Source organism: Centroberyx gerrardi, chromosome 4, assembly GCF_048128805.1.
Source record: "Centroberyx gerrardi isolate f3 chromosome 4, fCenGer3.hap1.cur.20231027, whole genome shotgun sequence".
Classification (NCBI taxonomy): domain Eukaryota; kingdom Metazoa; phylum Chordata; class Actinopteri; order Beryciformes; family Berycidae; genus Centroberyx; species Centroberyx gerrardi.
The window spans coordinates 10974520-10994567 of NC_136000.1; the positions used below are offsets into that span (position 1 = coordinate 10974520).

The following is a 20048-nucleotide window of genomic DNA, read 5'->3' on the forward strand; positions in this document are numbered from 1 at the left end:
TTACCTCATTGCCAACATGCGATGGCAGCTAGTGCAGCTTTAAGTAAGTTGATAGTATTTGTAGTTCATAGTTGATCCAAAACAAGCACTGTCTGCATTAAGGTGAGGTCATTACTCACCGGCCAGCTCTCTGCAGGCGCACTATGGATCATGCCCAGCTTGACTAGCCTGTGGCAAAGCCTGGAAGCAGCAAAGAGCTGAGCTTTCACCAGCAAGGCCTCCTGGCAGGATTCTCATTACTCTCAGTCCAGGTGTTCCTGCTATCCAGAATGCAAGTGAACAAGCAGGATCTCCAGCAGCTCCACGTTGGCCTGTATCAACCCTCACAATGACACACCTCTAGCAGAGATAGAAGAGTCTACTATCACTCCACATTGGACATGCTAAGATTTCATTAAGAAGCATACCAGGAGCCAATTAAACCCATGTTAGGACAGGTCCAGGTATGAAATTCCTTCATGACAGGGCTACATAGTGTAATACACGTAAGAATCAGAAACAATAATTGATGAACTCACCATGACTAATGAAATAACTCTCATCTCAGCAACTATGTTGATGCTGAAATAACATGTAGGTGTGTGTGTGTGTGTGTGTGTGTGTGTGTGTGTGAGAGGGGGGGGACGGAATCAATGTTTACATTGTGTAATAAATGTGAAGCAGACCTTATGCACTGACTGCCAGACATCATTTATTAATTCTCAAACTCAGCAAGGCAAACACAGACAGAATCATATTAGTAATTTCTATTGGACACGGACGCTGACCCACGGCTCATGAATAAGGAAAGCAGAAACTTTACAGGAATGTTAATGGAATTCATAGAGAGGATGAATGTACAAAGGGCCAAGTGCTACATTTGTATACAACGTTGGCTATGCACGGCTGACCACACATGCCAATCACTTCCACCTTCGACAAAACTGTGGATTTTATGCGGCTGCAGAAAACTTCAGGGTGGGAGATTTTCAGGACTTAATGTGTGCATAACTTTCTTCTCATGTTTTGCATGATTTGAATTTGGGGTTCGGCTCACACTCCCAGCACCACTCACACGAGGAAAGTATACTGACATGCATGTTATCCTCATGGCTCAGTGGGCAGTGCCACTCAAATATATTAAATTCGCTTTGACCTGAAGACACCCAGACCTAAAGTTATCAGGCTTTGAACGTCGGAATATATAAACAGTGAGTGATATTGGTATCTTCTGCCATTCTTATAACATTTTAGTTGTGCACTCAGTTAATAAGGTTTACATTAAATGCCTTATCTGGAATACAGTATTATCTGAGTATATCACCTCTTTCGCCAAGATCGACCCTCTACTGGCTCTGTTAGTGTTCATTTAATTGGATTAAGGACATTGGCTGAACTCTTGAAACAATGACTGACAATAAGCAACAGTGAAATGAGATGGTAAAGTAAAAGTAATTTGAAGGTGTGCTAAATTTGTGTTTATGTTTGTGTTGGAAACATCAGAGCAAATCGGGTGTGTATTATGAGTTACAGTGGGACTTGAATGTTGCAGAGAGATTATTTTCCATCAGCAGATATTGCCCTTTAAAATCTACAATATGTGTGTATGGCCATGAATAATGTACTAGAATGTCTCCGGCTGGGGCTAATATTACAATACATTTTAGGGCGTATTCTGCATATTCTAATTGCAATCCAAATAATACATTTACTTTTACAGTATGTGTTGCACTTTGAACAGAGGTTCACCCATTTTATGAATAATGAATTGTAATTAGAGCTCTAATTATGCTCTGAAATATTCACAGGTTTTTGCTTAATTGGTCTCTTAATGCTTTTGGTTGGGGTGAAAATGAAACAACAAATGACACATAAACCAAGGGGCGTGAAATAGGAAAAAAAAAGTCCAAATGGTTCACAGAAGCAATAAAAGCTCCCTGCCAATAATGACACGCAAATGACTCCAGCAGAAAGTTTGAATACACAGATCTGGCATGAAGCAAATAGTGGGAGACAATAGAAGAGACTAGCTGAGACTTTTTAAAAAAAAAACTATTGGCTTAACTTGTATGACTTTCACATTATATTCTGACAACTGGCTAAGCAAAATGTTCTGCATGGTGATAGAACGCTAGAATGAAGAGTGAACTGAATGTGAAATAACAAACCATGATTATTTCACCATGGCTGCAGCTACATTTTCTGTAGCAGCCTGTGAAGTGTTTTGCTGCATTACCAACTGTTTGATAGGAATAATTCAAGATGTTGATGAATGTTATGTGAGAACTCTAATGAGGCGAGCCAACTTCAACATGTACAGTCAGGTTTGTCACATGCAGACGAATAACACACACCGCTGCAGTTTGCTTTGCGCTGCAGAGAATCAGTCTCCAAAGTTCATAGTACATAAAAAGAGAGAAGATTTCTGCACACAAACATCGCCTTGCATAATTTACTGTGTGGTCAACAGTTTGGTCAGAAGACCTTTCTTAAGACAAACACACCAACAGCCCGGCTTTTCAACAGTGGCCTTTTTTAAGTTCATGGTGAGCACTAGTGTAATGCCTTATAAAGGTAAAACAAAATGCAGTTCATTGGGCATTTCTGCATGTTTGATTAAAAAAAAATACCCATGGCTAATTTTTAAATCTCAGTCTTGTGTACTAACAGACAGATTTTTAAGCATTCATGACTTTATGCACCATAATCCCCTATCAACTGACTTACTATTGTACTCTGCTTGATTAAGGCATATAAATGCAGAACAGCTGGCTCAGCAATACCAGTCTGTCCATAGCGCCCACACACACACACACACTGCTACATCTGGCATGATAGGGCCAATTACCACCAGACTGCAGTTATGATATCAAAGATCAAAGCTGCCATCAATTTCTAAAGTGACATCGAGAGACACATGATCCGAGGCAATTACCAGTTTGTTACATGCCTCTGAGATTAGCGGGGAGTGGGGGGCACTATGAAGTAGATTGCACCGTCACGTGTCAAGTGGATCTGTGTGTCAATAAATCCGGGCCTCCCTCGATGAATAATGAGAGGGAATTTGTAGTTTTTGCTGTTCAGGGAATCCTAAAGGTTATCAGCAAACATTCATAACAGAGGCAGTGGCTGTGTGCCTGTGAGTGGAGAGCTGAGGAGGAGATGGGCCACTGCTATCTGTTTGACATTTCTGTCAGTACTGGTATTTGAACTGCTGGATGGCTCTGACAAATGCCATGGCTGTCACAGGCTCGATTTTAATTACACCTGACTGGGTCTTTCAGGGGCTCGGGGATGAACTTAATTAGCTAGCTAGTGCTAGGGTTAGTTCTGGCGTTGGCTGGTGCAACCCACACAGCTTCTTCTTCTGTGGCGCTCCATTGGCATTTTAATGGTCTCTCTCTATACGGACTATGAGAATTAATAGATGAGAAGAGGGCAAATAGAGGTTAGGGGGTTGACGGGAGTGTACATTTCCCCACCATCCTGGATGTTAATGTTTGGTCGCTGTGTAAATGGAAACGCTTTTATGTGCCACAGTCTAGCACGGAAATGGAAGGTATTTATAACCACGGAGGACAATCACAAAGTCACCCTGAATGTGATACGCTCTCACCTTGACATTATAAAACACAGGCCTAACTGTATGAACATATAAATTAAAGTACAGCGCACCTATAGGAAACAAGTGCTTTCACGGCGATACACAGCCCAGCCAGTGGTATTTTGTCTCACAAGGAGTTGGATTCACTTGGATGCACTTCTTCACTGGCCAGTTAGCACATGGAGATATAAAACGAGCTGCAAGAGACAGTAAACAGTGAGTAAACATAAGACAGGATACAACAACGAGACATAATGCCGAAGGGTAACCAAGACCAGTTTCTCCTCGAAACAATCATTTAATTTCAGGGAGGACTTGTGCCTTTATTGTTCCAGTACGGATGATTCAGTAGTTTCTTAAAATGTTAAAACGACGACAAAGTTTTCAATTAAATGGAAACCCAGAAGAATGGAGCGGTCCCGAGGCAGGATCTGTGACACTCCAATTTCAGCTTTAGAACATTCAGAACTTAAGATAATACAGGGGCCAGAGTATCCCAATAGCTCTCCCACGCTTATGACAAGGCCATAGAAATGATTAAGTGGTTGGTACATTTTAATGAACAGAAAGCCATCCGAGTGTAAGGTGATTTTAATTGAAATCTCCCACTGTTTAATAAGTTAACATATTCACAGAGGGGGGAAAAATAAATGTGAGACACTCTTGAGGAGATATCCGAGGTGTGAATGTGTTCAATGAACAAGTAACTATCATTCTCTTTCACTTCACAAGGCTGCTCTTTAGCCTGAAGTGACTTGCAGTGTTTTTTTGTTGTTGTTCCATGCACTGTATACTTTCCTGACATTGACACCCGTTCCTAACACACCCTCCACCTCTCCTCTTTATCTATTCTTTCCATCAACTCCAAAGACTCAGAGCAACACAGACTGTTGCTGTTTTTGTTCACTTTCACACGGTTCACACCAACCAGTTCACTGAGAAAAGGACAATTCAAGAGAGGTTTTAATTAAATCACAAAACCAATGTGTTGTAGCCTTCATCAGCGTCCCTGAATACTGAAACATGTACGTTTTATAGTTCTGTTTCTTCCTTTCTTGTTCACCAGCTGAATTGTTTTTCCATTTGAACAGTTCACTACACAATTCAAGCACTTGGCATGAACCACAAAGTAGCAACAGATTTCATTTTCTTCACAACTTCAACCTGATGTGTCTGAATGAAAAACATGATCTCACAGGGGTTCTTATACCAAAAAACAATAATTTATTATCATTTCTTTTTCAATGATCACAATTATCACACATTTTACCTGGCTACAAATGTGCCAACTACGTATTACTCGAAATAAGACCATTGGACATTGACTCAAAACAAATACAGGGATTGGTTTGAAATTTCAAATTTACAATATTTCAGTTAAAAATGAGGCATTTGGAATAAGTATACTGTACATGTAACTGAACCAGAATGTCTGTTGATAAATGGCAACCCATTAATACAAATGAAATGTTATTCTGTGTTCTGAGTCCTGCTCAGTGGCAATCATCCTAACACGCGAGAGTTTAATGTGAGCGATGGTAAACATGTTTCAGTAAAAGCTATACAATATCTAAGAATGTTTTCTGTTCCTAAAAACTCAAATTATACAATGTATGAATAGGGTTGAATGATTTCTCTCCGTTGCACAGAGCTATAGACAGTTCATTGTTTCTGTGAGAAATCAGGTTGCCACACCAACATTACATGAATTCAGTTTCCACTGTTAAGGCTATGCTGAGTAAAGTTGTATATGTGGAGAGTAAAAAAATATGTAAAAATACTGGTATGTAAAAGCTATGAGCAGGTCCATCTGTTGTTGGATATAATATATATGTAGAAAAAAACTATCAAGCAAAAAATAAAACTGTGAACACAAAATACTTTCTCCCAAAGCCCGGACCAGACAAACAAAGTTGTTTTCTCTGATGCCACCAAGAGAGAAACACCTGGAGATGCTGCATTGGCAATGAATTAGAGAATGACTTTGAGGACACCTGGGATGTTTGAGCTTCAGCACCCAGAAAACATTTTTCATTTTAGTGCTAAAATTGCATGGGTGAATCTCTTGTGTCCACAAAGTCGTCCACTGCCTTGTCAGTGGAGCAGCTTCATGAGTTTTGTATTTCTTGTTTGTAGCTTTGTGGGAGACTAGCTCATGTTCACAAATCTAGACTGAACTGTCCAAGATTACAGGAACAACATATGAAGAGTTTCACGGTAAAATGAGATATCGACCTTTTGAAAAATCTACTTTTAAAATAGTTGATGGTAAAACTGACCATGGGATTGGTTGACCAAAGACCATTGCTTATAGGATATAAACAATTTAGAGGATATAACTAGCTGTATTTTTGCAATGCTGATCAAAAACCATTCAAAATGGATATGGCATTTTGGGGTGAAACTCTTCATATGTAAATTATTTTTTAAGGTGATTTTTCCCTTTCAGGTCATTGGGGAAAAATCTGTTTCAAACCTAGTATAGTGAGTCCATTTCTTGGTCGCTACAGTTTGGAGTGCTGGAATACACACTCATTATTACAATATTTTGTAAAGAATGTTAACAGTATCAACAGGGTTACAAATCAGTTGTTGAAATACATAAACATTTTGTAAATGCATTACCTCAAATTGTTAGCATAAAAAACATTTGAGTTTGAAAACAACTGCATTCCAAAGGATTATTTATTCCAGAATCATCAACATTTTATGAGTTAAAGACATTCTTAGTTGAGCAAGTTGTACAGTACTATGATTGGAATGTGTCAATGTATTTATGTGGCTTTAACAGATAAATAGAGTTGTTGTTAACTGCATGAGCATAAAAAGGTCACAACTGAAAGACAGGAACCCACTGATTGGCTGTTTTCTTAGGTAAAACATCTTTATATACTCAAAAGAAAATATGTAACTTTTCTTAAGGAGCTCATACAGCTATCTTGAGTCATATGGGTAGAACAGAACGTAAGTATGAAAATAATTAATGATTAAAAAGATAAACATGTACAGAGTGAAGTAAGAAAAATAATTGTACTGTCATAATTTCATAGAAAAATGTTTTGTTTTTTTTTCCTGGGAGAGTGACATGAAAAACAATGCTGAAAAACACTTGAAGAAAATGCCATGACACCACTGATAAATTCTTTACAAAATGCTATTCGGGTTACAAAGTGTGAAAAATATTCCTATTGTCCTCATAAAAACGCCACATTGAACGAGGCAAGTATATTATACCGCATGGGGTAGATTGTGTGTTTGTGTTTTTTTTTATACAGTAGTGACTGATAGGAAGGCGTTGTGCACCTTGGCTCCCTCTGGGGCCTTGGTACCATGAGTCATCAGCTCCTGGATGGTCATCCAGTTGTCCAGGATCTTCTTGTTGCGTTTCTTCATCATCTTCTTGTGGCTGAGCTCGATAATGCTGACTTCCTTACGGCCCTCGCTGCTGCTCTGAGGGTTTTCCTTCAAGCTTTCCAGCCGGCTCCGCTGCATGAACTCCCGTCTCCTCCTCTGCTCCTTGGCCCTGACCAGGTGCTGCTTCCTCTCCTCTTTGCTCCAGTACCTCCCCATCTTCATCTCGCTCATTGCATCATCATCTGTGGTCATTCCCCCGCTGCGCTCCTCCTTAATCTTCAGGGCTCGCTCCCGCAGGATCTTGTCTCTCACAGGCCTCTTGGTGATGTAGCGCGTGCCGTCGCTGCGGATCTTGACCTTCCACTCCATCTTGGGCTCATTGGCGGGCCGCTGGGGCTCTTTGCAGACGCTGAGCAGGCTGAGCTGGCTCTGGGCGTACTCCACGGCCGAGCGCTGCTGGATCAGCTGCATGTAACTCTGGTAGTGGCGGGCGTGGGCCGGGATGTTGGCCTGCCTCTGCTGGGAGCTGTGGGATGGGGAGAAGTAAGGGATCTGGGAGGCACGGGGCTTTAATTTCCCTTTCCTCTCCTCCTCCGCCTGAGGTGTCTGGTCCGACTCAGAGGGGTTGCTGTGGTCGGGGTTGCTGTGGTCAGGGCTGCTGCTCTTGCCGGTAACTGCAGCGCGGCGTGTGGGGCTGGGGCTGGGGCTGAGAGAGTGGCCCGTGGCTAGGCTGCTGCACAGGTTCCTCTGGTTGGTGAGGCTGACCATCCTCTGGAGAGAGTGCTCCGGAGAGCGGTCCATGGCCAGAGGAGTGCTCCGTGAACTCTCCGCCGTGTTGTAGGCACTGGAGCTGTCCTTGTCCGATTTCTCCAGTCTCTCATTAATGTCGGCCAGCTTGCCCCTGGTGGGCTCGCTGTGGCAGAGGCTTTGGTCCTTGGTGGAGGGTGCAGAGCGGCCTGTGGAGGGAGACTGGTGGCCCTTACGAAGCTTGTGGGCCTGCATGATGTTCTGACACTCCAGCTCGATGCTGCGCAGCTCCTCGTTGAGCATGCGTAGCTCACGCTGCACGCCGCCCTGCTCCCCCATGCTGCACTCGATGGTGCTGCGGCGGCTGTAGAACAGGTCGTACTCGCCGCTGTTACGAATCTGACACTTCAGCTCCAGGAGCTGCTGGAAACGATCGCCCTCTGTCTCCTCCTCGTCCTCATCCTCGTCGTCTTCCAGCCGCGTGGAGCCCGTGTTACAGTGTGTGTCCCGATTGTCTCTCAGGCACTGGGACAGTCGTCTCTGGATATGAGCCAGGACGTCATGCTCCGAACTCTCCCTTCTGTTTTTTACACTCACTGCACTGTCCTTATGATGAGAGAGTGTGGAGCAGGTGGGCGTGTCATCTTCTGCTCTCTGAAATGAATAACATGAATAAGACCAGCTTGAAATGCTCCAAACACCAGATTTTCAGCAACAGAATCTTTCTGGTCTAGTTTTCCTGATGTAGTTCTCTATTCTATTTGGCTTACTATGGAATAAGGAGAAGCAAAAACAAAAAGTCACCAGAACTATTTAAGAGTTCAGCAAGTGCAACGCTATTCTGGATTCTCCTGTAGGATTACGTCTGTTGTTGTGAGGAGCTCTGTAATACATTGCTGTTACTTCAGGGATTGTTTCTTTTCTGCCATGTCTTTGAAGTCCCATTTATATGGATTTTTTTAGTATGCAATCCTCCCAACAAAACAGAATTTTAAATTATGATTATTAATGTTCGGAATTTAAATGGATCATCAGTCTCCTCCCATAAATATTCATACCCATTATTTTGTATTCATATTTCAAAGGGCATAGCTTGTTTTCACTGGGTTTTTTGGAAACAAAGTCAATGAAGAGTTTAATCCCATCTCTCCCACCAGCTAGAGCTGTAGTAATTTCAAGGAACAGGTTAATATTGACTGTGAATAATGACCTAATACAGTCAAAGCAATTCAACTATTGATCAGTATGATGGTATTATGCTCATAATACACTGAGTACTACAGTCTATATTTACAATGGGAAAAGTGGAGTAGAGGCTATCTCTTTTTGACTTAATAGTTTTTTGAGATTTTTTTTATCCACTTGGCCAGAGCCAATGAGAGGAAATGGGCCTTCCAGCATGTCTAAAACCCAGAACACAAAGCTCTGTCACTGACTTGCTAACCCAATTAAGTAAAGCATATGTTGTGCTGCCGTCTGACCTGTTCATTCTCCTGCTCCTCCTGAAGGGCAGCCAGCTCCATCTCCTCTCTCTGCTGCTCCTCCAACATTTCCATCTTCAACTGCTCCAGGAACTCGCTGTGTTCATCGTCCAGCCAGGCCTCCTCCAACTAAGGGTGAAGAGGGAAAGCATATGGACAGAGAGAGAAAGGGTGGGGGTGAAGGGTTATTTGTCAAGGCCCAAAACTCTTGGCGAGATGGTGTCTCAAAACCAACAGTAAGATGTTTCAAATGGGCGCTCTAAATGGGATTTTCTTCAGCAAAAAACCATCTTGTTTCTTTTCTTTTAAATAAATAAAAAATCTGATAACAATATGTTTCTGATTGATTGATATATCCCTACTTCTTAACCAACAAAACACAACATCCCAAACATCCTCATGTTTACAATACACATTCTAACCTTAAGATCAAGTCAATACAGTTTGATGGGCAGAATTTTCACCTTTGACCTATTTCCTCCATACCATCCATCAGCTCTTTGTCTGCTTGTCGTGAACCAAATGGGATCCATATCTGAAGACTTCAGATTTACTACTGAGAGACATATTTAATTACAAAGAGTCTACCATTGCTGCTGGCTCATCTGCACTGCGGCTGAGTCCTTCTCATGATTCGCCATCGGCCTTGGGCCTGAACTCACTCCACATTAGCATGCCATTAGCTTTTATGGCTTACCGTTGGAAGTCAATTACAGTGGCGCTACATAAAAATAAAACATGATGAGGTGTCTCAGTGGTGGCTTCCACTAGGGGTGGTGGTGGTGGAGAGGGGGAGGGGTGGCTACCTCAGACTGCTAATGTTTACTCTGGGCAAATATATATATAGGCTACTGTAAATGAAAGACCTTAGGGCTGTAATTTGTGCTTCCCTTACCTACGTTAGGCCCACAGTAGGTGTTGAGTAAATAGTGACTAAAAGCATTCAATGGATGAAAGATCTGTCAGGCCCATAGGCGTCAGTGTGAGGTAATTTCTAACCTGCATCTCGGGTCTGGCAACCAGCAGCACAATGTTCCTACAGTCTTCACTGGAGAGAGCAGCCACTGCTTCCTCTCTGTCCTGCACATCCTGGCCATTTATCTGAGGATGACACACATACATGGTTACTATACACGCTACACACTATTGAGCCAGACGCAGGCAAGCATGCATGTACTGTACACACACATGCGCGTGCACACATACACACAAACAAACACACACACACACACACACACACACACAGACAAACCATTCTCACCCTCTCACTTCCATTACAAAAGCCCTAAAGAAAAACATAAGGTGCCACAATCAAAGTGGCACTGCACAATAATCCCTTCTTTCCAGAGAAAATTGTAAACACTCTGTGCTGCTCTCTGTGCTTAATATGAGGCAGGACCCAGCAGTGATTATGAATGGGACAGCGGCCATGGGCCGACGGAACTGTTGTGTTCACCAAAGTATCCGGCAGCGTACATACATCTAGCCGCACAATTAACTGGCCGCTGACAGGGGGCGTCCATCTTTTTGCAGGCAGAGTAATGGCCCTGTCACTAGTGGATAATAGTGCCAGAGTACTGGTGTGCCTCACAAACACCCCCCCCACACACACGCACCACCACCACTGCCACCACACACACACACATAAACACACACACATACACCTCCTAGCTCAAATCAGTCACACACACACACACACGCTGGTAGACAATTAGACCAGTACAGCGCATTATCTTTGACCAAACAGTGCTTATGCATCCCTCCCCCATCTAATAATCGCTTGCACAGAATATTCACTTCTCCCTTGACTGTATTCCTGTTGCCCCCCTAATAATGCAGTCTGCAGAACTCATTAAACCATATTTACTGTATAGAACACTACAGTCTGCTTACCCATTCATAAACCCTCACTTCCTGAAATATTCACCTGCTCATGGCTCCCATTCATTATCGCTCCCTAAGAATTGTTCACTTTGCCTATTGTGGTCTCCAAAATTACCTCTCCCTTTCCACTACTTTCAAACTTAACATTAAAATGAGAGGCTGTGAATCACCCACACGAAACAGTAATCACCCATGCAGCCCACCCAGGCTGCAGTGTGCTGCCTTCATCCTAAAAATGCCTCTCCTTGGGGGTAGCAGCATCCCTGTAGACCTCTGGCCCAAAGATGAAGCTGGGGGCTAATAACACTCACAGCCTTTCAGCTATCCCATAGGGGGCAGCGAGCTGCAGCAGAGCGCCTTCCTGGACCAGAACTCTTAAAAACCCCTGTTGGTGCTGAGTCGGTAACTAAAACAGCCAGGGGGGCATTTCTCCCCTTCTAACCGCCACAGTGGGGGTGAGCTCCCCCTTTAATGTGCTGCCATTAAAAATGAATGGGCTCTCGTGCTGGGAGACAATGGCGGAGTGCGACAAAATAAAAGAGGGTTTTATGTTGAATCTAATGAGAGCGGGTGGAGAGGGGGCCAGTGGGAGAGAGAGAGTGTCTTACTGTACCTGTAAAATACGATCCCCCTCTCGGATGCGGCCGTCCCTGGCGGCGATGCTGTTTGGACCGATCTGTGTGGGAAAAGGGCACAGCATGCGTCTCTGAAACACTTTCAGTCTTTATTAGAGGAAATCAGGGAGCGCCTGGAAATCTTTTCACCCATAATCAAGACATCATCCAGCCAGATATGTCTAGACTGTTATTAACAAAGTGATCTCCTTGAAAACCACCACAGTAGACTGGCTGTATCCTTGCTGGCAGGGGAAGACCTTAGTTGTCAGATAGCATTACTGCGGCTGCCTGGTCAGGTATCAAGGCCACTTTAATCTCTTCTGGAAGCTAAACAAAAGCTACAGCAATCCTGTCAGTAAACATGTCAAGGTAAAAATAGGAGGGAACGTCGCTCTAAATGTACCAATCAGCACATTTACCATTTAATGTCTCAGTCGAGCTAAACTGCACCCGCCTCCGTTGCTATATTATGACAGGTTGATGTAAGACAAGAGTCCGCCTATAGCATCTACAGCCCCGATCCACGATGCACATGCTCCTCCTGTAACTAATGGCAGTGAGCGAGGGGGCAGGACACTCTTTCATCGGCCAATCAATCGGTGTCTGGGGCCATTCGTTTCACTCTGTCCAATCACGCGGGATCTCTGGAGATGGCTGGGCGCTGTGGCATTCCATCTTCATGATAGTCCACTCCTACACAGAGGACCACTCATTAAACTGGGAGGGAGGGAAGTCACTAGACTGGATTGGGACTGGGATTGAATAAGCTGTGTCTGGTCTGATACAGGGAAAACCGAGGGTAATCTGTCTGTTATAATCTGTCTGTTATAAATTATAAGAAAAGCAGACGAACCTTGAAATGTTGAATCGATAGGGAAACATATGCAGTGACTAATTCATTTAGATTGTTGAAATTTTCACTGTGCTGCTCTTAATTGTGTTTTTAGTCATGCACCCTTCTGCATAATTCAATCACTGTATTGCGAGTCAGTATGGAAATAAACGCAAACAAACTCAAATAACAATGAGGGTAAACAATGCTGTTGATTTTTCTCTGCGTGGCCCATTGACTGTAATCCCAAGAGCTCAGAAGTTGGGGAGATTCAAGCTGATTTAAAATGACCTTGTGTTTTTCTTTACTCAATGTTGATGTGGTCTTACTACTTATGCGAGATCAGAGTATACAAAACAGCTCCTCTGACACGCCTCGTACACAGTGACATTCAGCCGCCTCATCTGAATGCAGAACACTACCTCTTGGTCCTACTTTTTTATACACAGCGAACACTTGAGGAGGCGGCCAGGAGCCACAGACCACAGTGATCTATATTCTGCTCAGGTCTGAAAGCAGGCACCTTGCGGGGTCTGACTCAACTTCAAACGAATGGAAGAGAAAGTTGAGCCGAATGGAGAACGCTATTTTGTACACGCTTCCAACAAGTGGGAGAAGGGAAGAAACAGGGAGGAAACGAGTCTTTTTCGGCCAACATATGTCACAGCCTGCTTGTTCATGTCAGCTGCATTAGAAAGACTCGGTGCACAACACGAAGAAACACATGAGAATTTCCGTTCTATTTTTTTTCTCTTAGGAGAGATTTGTGCCGCAGATTGACAGTGTAATCATATGCAGTTAGAACATTGCTAAACTATTCAATAATCACATTTGTGCTTGATAAAAAAAACCAGAGAAAGTTGCTTTGCTCACATGAATATTAAAGTAAACGGTAAATTGGAAGACAGAGCCGAATATTAAATGTCACTATTGATTTAGCCCCAGAACTCTAGCTTCGGAGTTGTTTAGGCATTTTACTGAGCCACTATAATCTAGTCACGATGATTGCCGGCTTCTCCAAGGACGTATGATATGTAAATGTGAAACTTCAAAGAACTAAAATATACAGAATCTGTGTATGCATACCTTTTTTTCCCCCAAGAGTATTTACATTTTATTTTTTCAATTGCTAGTAGTCCTGACTTTAGTGGTTGGAAAAAAAAATAGCTAGCAAGGAGGAGGAGGAGGAGGAGGAGGAGGAGGAGGATACATGTCTGTTGCATGTTTGTTACAGCATCACCAGGAGCAAGGCAGACTGGGTAAAGAAACAAGCCTGATTAAAGGGTGAAAGAAGCCTGATTAAAGGGCGAAGAATCAAATATAAAAAGTTTATTACTTCCTCAAGGCAAACTATAACTCGGAGAAGCTGCAACCCCGAGGTCTTAGATGAAGGAAATTAAGCGGGAGAGCTTACCAACAACAAGCTTTCTGTTCCGCCAAAGTCTTTGTGAACTTGGCCTGAAAACGTGCAGGTCTAGTTATCTACTCACCTCGCTGACATAGATGGCCACGTCGTCTTCCTCATCGGTCCTGTAGCACAGCGTTAGCCCCAGTTTCTCCTGGCTGTTGAGTCGACACAGCTCCACTTCCTACATAGAAATACAGACAGTGACAAACCAGATACCTTGTTTATAAGCAGTAAATGGTGTCAGATGGTGGTGGTGGTAAACATTTTAATGGCTAGTAAAGAATTTAAGGACATACAGCTTATTGACATAGACAAGTTTGACATGAAGTCAATAGTGTTGCCGTAGATTTTTATTCCAAAATTGACCTTGATTGAAAAGAAAAAAATCTGTAAGCCTTGAAAGAAATGGAAATAGAAGGTCTGAGGCTCTAAATAAATGCTATACTCTTAAAAAAAAATGAAATCTGAATGCATAACAATGACAGCATTCTGTTCCAAGAAAGATCAAATAACAATGTTCTTCAAGTTTCACCACAAAAATCCAACTTGTTTTTGAGATGCTTATTGAGTTTGGATTGCCAAGGCTCGTCTGAACTTTCTGAGTCTGAAAGTGTTTGATCATGAAAGACATTCTCGGCTTGCAGAGCTTCGTCGGAGGGGCTTTGATAAATGTCAGAGGACCTCAAGTGTTTTTCTTGCAAGCCGTTGCCAAGTATTAGAATATTAGACTGTAAATAAACTATAATTATGGTAATGCTAACAGATATATGTGTTTGCTGCACCACTAAAGTATTCCTCATTTCCCCTTGGGGAGAGATCAACAAACTATTGACTTACAAATCAGCGGTCGTCAAATTTCCCATGAGCCTGTTGGAACATAGCTTAGCACCCTGGTGTCTGCATGAATTCATCATTTAAGTTCATAAATATACACACAGAAAGTGAGATTTGATTGATTACCCACAGCTAGAGCCCTAAAACGGCACACTGCCCCCTCATCTAATATAAAAAAACAAGTAAAAATGTAAATATCAATACTATACTGGATATGGAACCAAACACAACTGGTCCCACTCCTCTCATTGTTCTTGATTACCCCATTTTTTCCCAAGCTTGCAGACAGCCACCGTACATGAGCCACTTTTGCTCCCACTTCGCACTCAAACAGTTCCCACAACAGAGGTGCAGCCAAACAACAAATAGCCCGGTCTGTGCCCCGTTCTCCCAATGCTGAAACATGTCAGGGGGTGTTGAAGGGAATCAAGTGTGAAATGGCCTCTCCTCGCAAGGTCTTCATTAGAGCAGAAACACACCGACTCTCAGCAGTAGCAGAGACGGGGGGATGGAGGAAGGAGGCGGGGCCGGGGGGCTCAGAGGGGTCTCACACCGAGAGAAACAGAGAGATTCATTTCCTCTGTGACATCTGTGGGTTGGCTGGTTTACACGTGTCAGATGTGGCAGCGCTTTGGGAATGGGGGGGTTAGATCACAGACCATAGGATGGGATGATGGAGAGGAAGGGAGGCCAGTAGCAATGTCACAGAGCCGCCACCTGGTGCCTCTTTCCACCTATACCCCCTCCTCCTCCTCCCTCCATCCACCCCCATACTGACAGACCATCACGGTACCAGGACCAGGGACCTGCAGCTGGGCTAATGGCTCTCCAATACACACACACACACACACACACACACAGGTAAGAGTGTAATCCCCGTACCCCTGCATCAACCACATGCGCACAAACACAAGTACACTCAACGCCGCACACGTTCTCACAGACGGAGAGAGAGAGAGAGAGAGAGAGAGAGAGAGAGAGAGAGAGAGAGAGAGAGAGAGAGAAAGAGTTAGAGAAAAACGACATTATCTGAGCTTTGTCATTTCATCTTTCCTGACAGCCTCCACCTGACAGGAGGCTCAGATCTTTAATTGACTGCCTCAGAAGCGATGACAACTTCAAATCCCGGCTGATGTGTGAGGAGACGATGTGAAAGAGGAAGAATGGGGAGGCTTTAGTGCTGAATAGCTGAACAAAGTGAATTGCAAACATCAGTCATTAGCTATATTAAAGCTGTTACTACTGAGCTATCACTGTCGTGGCTGGTAGAGATATTATTAAAGTAGCACATCTCCTGATGCAATGAAGCGGTCATGGAGGTAATAGGAGCTATGGCGACAGCACACATCTTGCATGCTAATTTGATGTGAGAAGTTGTTGTAGGATATCTGTAGGAAATATGGAAATCATTTGTGGATGTCTTGAAGACATCTGTCTAAAAATAAACCACACAAATTAATTGCTGAGACTGAGGCAAAACAGAGGTGTGGAGGTACTACATCATCCCTATCTGGCTCAGTGAAACAAGCCTAAAGTTACTTCTGACTAATTAATGGCCTGATATAGTGCAGAAGACCTGTGGCTAAATGATCAGAAAAAAATAGATTGCTGCGATTACTGCATGTTGGATGAAACATCAACTCTGCATGTGTGTATACGCATGTGTATATATGTGTGTGTGTGATGACCCTTTTTCCTTTACCAGATGTTTTTTGCTTTCTTGTTGCATGGCACAATATTGTTGTGTAGAAAATACTTGCTCATGCACATGCATGCCTGATCCATCACACATCACACACACATTCAGCACTCTCTCTGTGTCTCTCCTCTGCTACGTTGCCTCTTCTCTTTTGATTTTTTTTCCTATTTTCCAGGCAAGCTCTCAGCCTCTCAGGCGGGAGATTGCGGCGTGGCGCGGGGACGAGGGCTGACAGTAAATTAATGACTGCGATGGCGTGATTAGGGGGAGATTGCCGCCCACCGTCAAAGCACATTGGATGCTGTCATAATAATCGCGCCTTTGATTACCAGTAATTGAAAAAGCAGTCACAAACGCGTGGATGGCTGCCACTGACAGAGAGAGAGGGAAGAGCACCGAGGCTATCTCTGAGCTCTGAGCACTTTACTTCTTCAGAACTCACCGGAACTAATGAAAGGAATGGCTACTAACATGGTGCGGTGGCCATATACACATCAAGGGATCCTACGAAATGTATGAGGTTTCCACCTGAAAGTGTGGTTTTAATGCATGTCCTGTGTGTTTCATCAGTCCAATAAAGCCTAACACCAGAGGGTTGCATGCAGAGAAAGAGGACATTATAGACTTGCCTCTATTGGGTAAAAAAATTGTTCAGTTTTAACCATGGGGTTGGTAGAGAGGTTTTTCGTTGCCTTTCCCTAAGAATGAACAGTTAAAAGGGGGATGCACTGCATATTTTGACTCGCAACTCTTCCCCGCTTGTCCTTTAGCAGGCTGAGTGAAGCAGCAGGTAAACTGAGAGGTAAACAAAGAGTGGCCAACATTATACTTGAATTAAAAAAAAACAAAAACACATTGCCAGGGTTACATGTAGTTCAAGAACCACTACACCATCTCTGGGCAGATGAGTTGGTACTGAGCTTGTCTTTTGATGTCTGTCTCTCTGGTTGTTTCACTGAATACAGCCTTCAGTCCAAACACATGCTCATAGCTGTGTAAACATGGCTGGATTAGATGACACCTTACCTTGCTGCCCCCTATTCATTCAGTAGGCAGTCCAGGAACATGCATATTGAAGTTCATTTAGTTTTTACATTCAGTATAACCCCAAACATCTCTGACAGTACGACATCCACCTCATCAACCACTACACTCCAGGACTCTCACAATGTTGATTACCTCCGTACTAAAGGAAACACCAATGTCCTCGTGTATTAGAAAAGTGAATTCCATTTAGATGTTTCCTCTGTAATATGATTGCACGCTGCTCTCCCACGCCATGCCTTTTCATCTGACGAAGATAATTTAAAGAAGTCTCTCTCCCTCTTTCTCTCTCCTTCTGCAGGGAGTGAGGGATCAGGTCTCGACTCTGAAAGTGGCTTTCAGCTTTTGCCTACATCCTTTCCTCACAGGATATTCTATTGACATACAGTAAGTGGGGGTGCATTAGCGTGGTATCAACCTCTCCGAGCATGAAATAAAAAATGGTGCAGGCTGCAAAGCATACACAATATAATGGGATTTGTTAATCGAAATGAGGCATAAAGAGAGGGCTTAATATATTATATTTGCTCCGACTTGACACTGGGGCCTCAGCGATACAAGTGGATGCGCAAATCTCTTTAGGATGCAAAGAAACGGCTCACGCTCAGTGGGTGGAAGCGTTCAGAACAAATTCAAATGAAACAAATAAGAAGAGGGAGGGGTGAGCAATCATCATACATCAGACCAGTCAGAGCCCCTGCCTGCAGTATTCTTGCTCCTCAATGACTTGGAAATAAAGAATATTGGACCAAAGTCTCTGGGTTGAGACAGTCTGTTTATCACTTTGTGTCACAGTTGAATCAAGCAGTGTGCGCATCTGTATGTATGCGAGTGTCTTTGTGTGTGTCTGTGTGTGTCTGTGTGTGTCTGTGTGTGTGTGTGTGAGATCAACAGCCTTAGCAACATCATCTATCAAACTGCTCCTGCACCTCCCCGTTACTTAAGCTCCAATACAGACGCAGAAGCAGTGAAATGTGTTTCTATCAAAAGCCTAAAACTTCTTTTGATTTGTTCCTTACCAGCACCTGACACACACCTTCACTTTAATTGGGTTTGATCAAGCCCAGACTCAACCGGGCTGCTGTTTTTTCCCTCATTCTTCCAGACTTGTGAAAACACCTCGACGGAACAGAGGAAGCATGTAAATCTCAAGTGACACCATCACTGTTGTCGTGTGGAAGTTTTCTCCTTCCTTTTTTCTGCCTCATAGAATAAAGACAGGCAGGAGTGTGTTATTGCCAGTAGAGACGAGGGTCCTGACGATTTTCCAATCTGCCTGTAATGCTGCCGATCATCTGTCACCGCTGCCCCCTTGGGATTCGCCTCTAGAGTCAATTAGTGCCGGGCTCTTCCACCGATTGGTAGACGTCATTAGATATGGAGTGTTTAGGGAACATGTAGGTGTGTGTTACAGGGGTTAGGGTGTGTGTGCGTGTATGTGTGTTTGTGCATACGGGTGTGTGTCTGTGCTAGGGCTGGGCAATATTGACAAAATCAAATATCACAATATTTTAGACCGAATAACTCGATATCGGTAATGTGACGATATTTTGGGAGAATGAATATTCGTGCTTTCATGAGATATTTACACACAAAAATTTTTTGAAAATGAGTAATGATCATTAGTTATCAGTAATATGTAATCAGCAATAAGTAATATGAATATGATGAGCAGGTAAAGCCAATCATTGTCCAGTTTACTCAACCGGAACAGGCTCAGAAAATTGTGTCACTTTACTGTAATGCAGCCTTTAAGACCAGGAAGAAGTAACATTTAAGTTATTTCACAATATTGCGGTAACCAAAATCCCAGACAATATCTAGTCTCATATCACGATATCGATATTATACAATATACCGCCCAGCCATAGTCTGTGCAATGTGTTATTATCAGTGCTGTAGTTATTACCAGCGGCGTCAAGTGTGATGAGTTCTTACCTCATACTCAAACTCCTCTGCCCTCTCTCCATCAGCTGGCAGGGGGGAAAGGTAGTCTGTGCCTTCATAGTATTCCTGGTCCATTGTATGGAGGGAATGACAGCTGTCAGGGGAGAGAGAGACAGAGGGAGAGAGAGAGAGAAAGACAGACAGACAGAGAGACAGAAAGAGGTGGAGAGTTGGGCGTCTCTTTCTCATTCACTTTCACATATATGTTCAATACCTTGAAGTGACAGGATTTGCTTGCCTTTGTCTTTGCTAGAATCTGAAGAATAAAGGATTTGTCAAGGGCTTTCACTGCCAGTTGAGTGTGTGTGTGTGATAAAAGTACAGCCCCTTGCTAATAACTGCATATCCGCTTAATTTGCTTCCTGCTCTTGACAGACAAAACCCCCCACATTGTACAGTGCAACTCCATTGTGCTGCTCTCACTCACTGAACAAAACAACATTGTATGGGCCAAACAAAATGAGCAGCTGCAATGCCACACATGATAATGTTGACGAGCAAAATCTCCATTCTGTTGAACATATTGAGTGATGTGTTCAGTGGTCGTCTGACTCTCAGATTACCCACAACTGTAAAATTAACAGGTCCTGTCTCAAAACAATCTTCCGGGGACAAAAC

The 20048-nt window shown here is 43.2% G+C and overlaps 1 protein-coding gene across 1 annotated transcript in view; it reads right to left on the reverse strand.

The window, feature by feature from the left end:
- Positions 1 to 6687: 6687 nt before the first annotated feature.
- LOC139910279 (PDZ domain-containing RING finger protein 4) overlaps positions 6688 to 20048 on the reverse strand; it is a 40135-nt gene continuing 26774 nt past the window's right edge. Inside the window, exons 3-8 of the mRNA XM_071897531.2 lie at positions 19422 to 19524; positions 13989 to 14087; positions 11663 to 11725; positions 10165 to 10266; positions 9155 to 9294; positions 6688 to 8336 (exon numbers count right to left, since the gene is read on the reverse strand). Coding sequence (XP_071753632.2) covers positions 6851 to 8336; positions 9155 to 9294; positions 10165 to 10266; positions 11663 to 11725; positions 13989 to 14087; positions 19422 to 19524 — 1993 coding nt within the window. The 3' untranslated portion in view covers positions 6688 to 6850. The remainder of the gene's footprint in view (positions 8337 to 9154; positions 9295 to 10164; positions 10267 to 11662; positions 11726 to 13988; positions 14088 to 19421; positions 19525 to 20048) is intronic.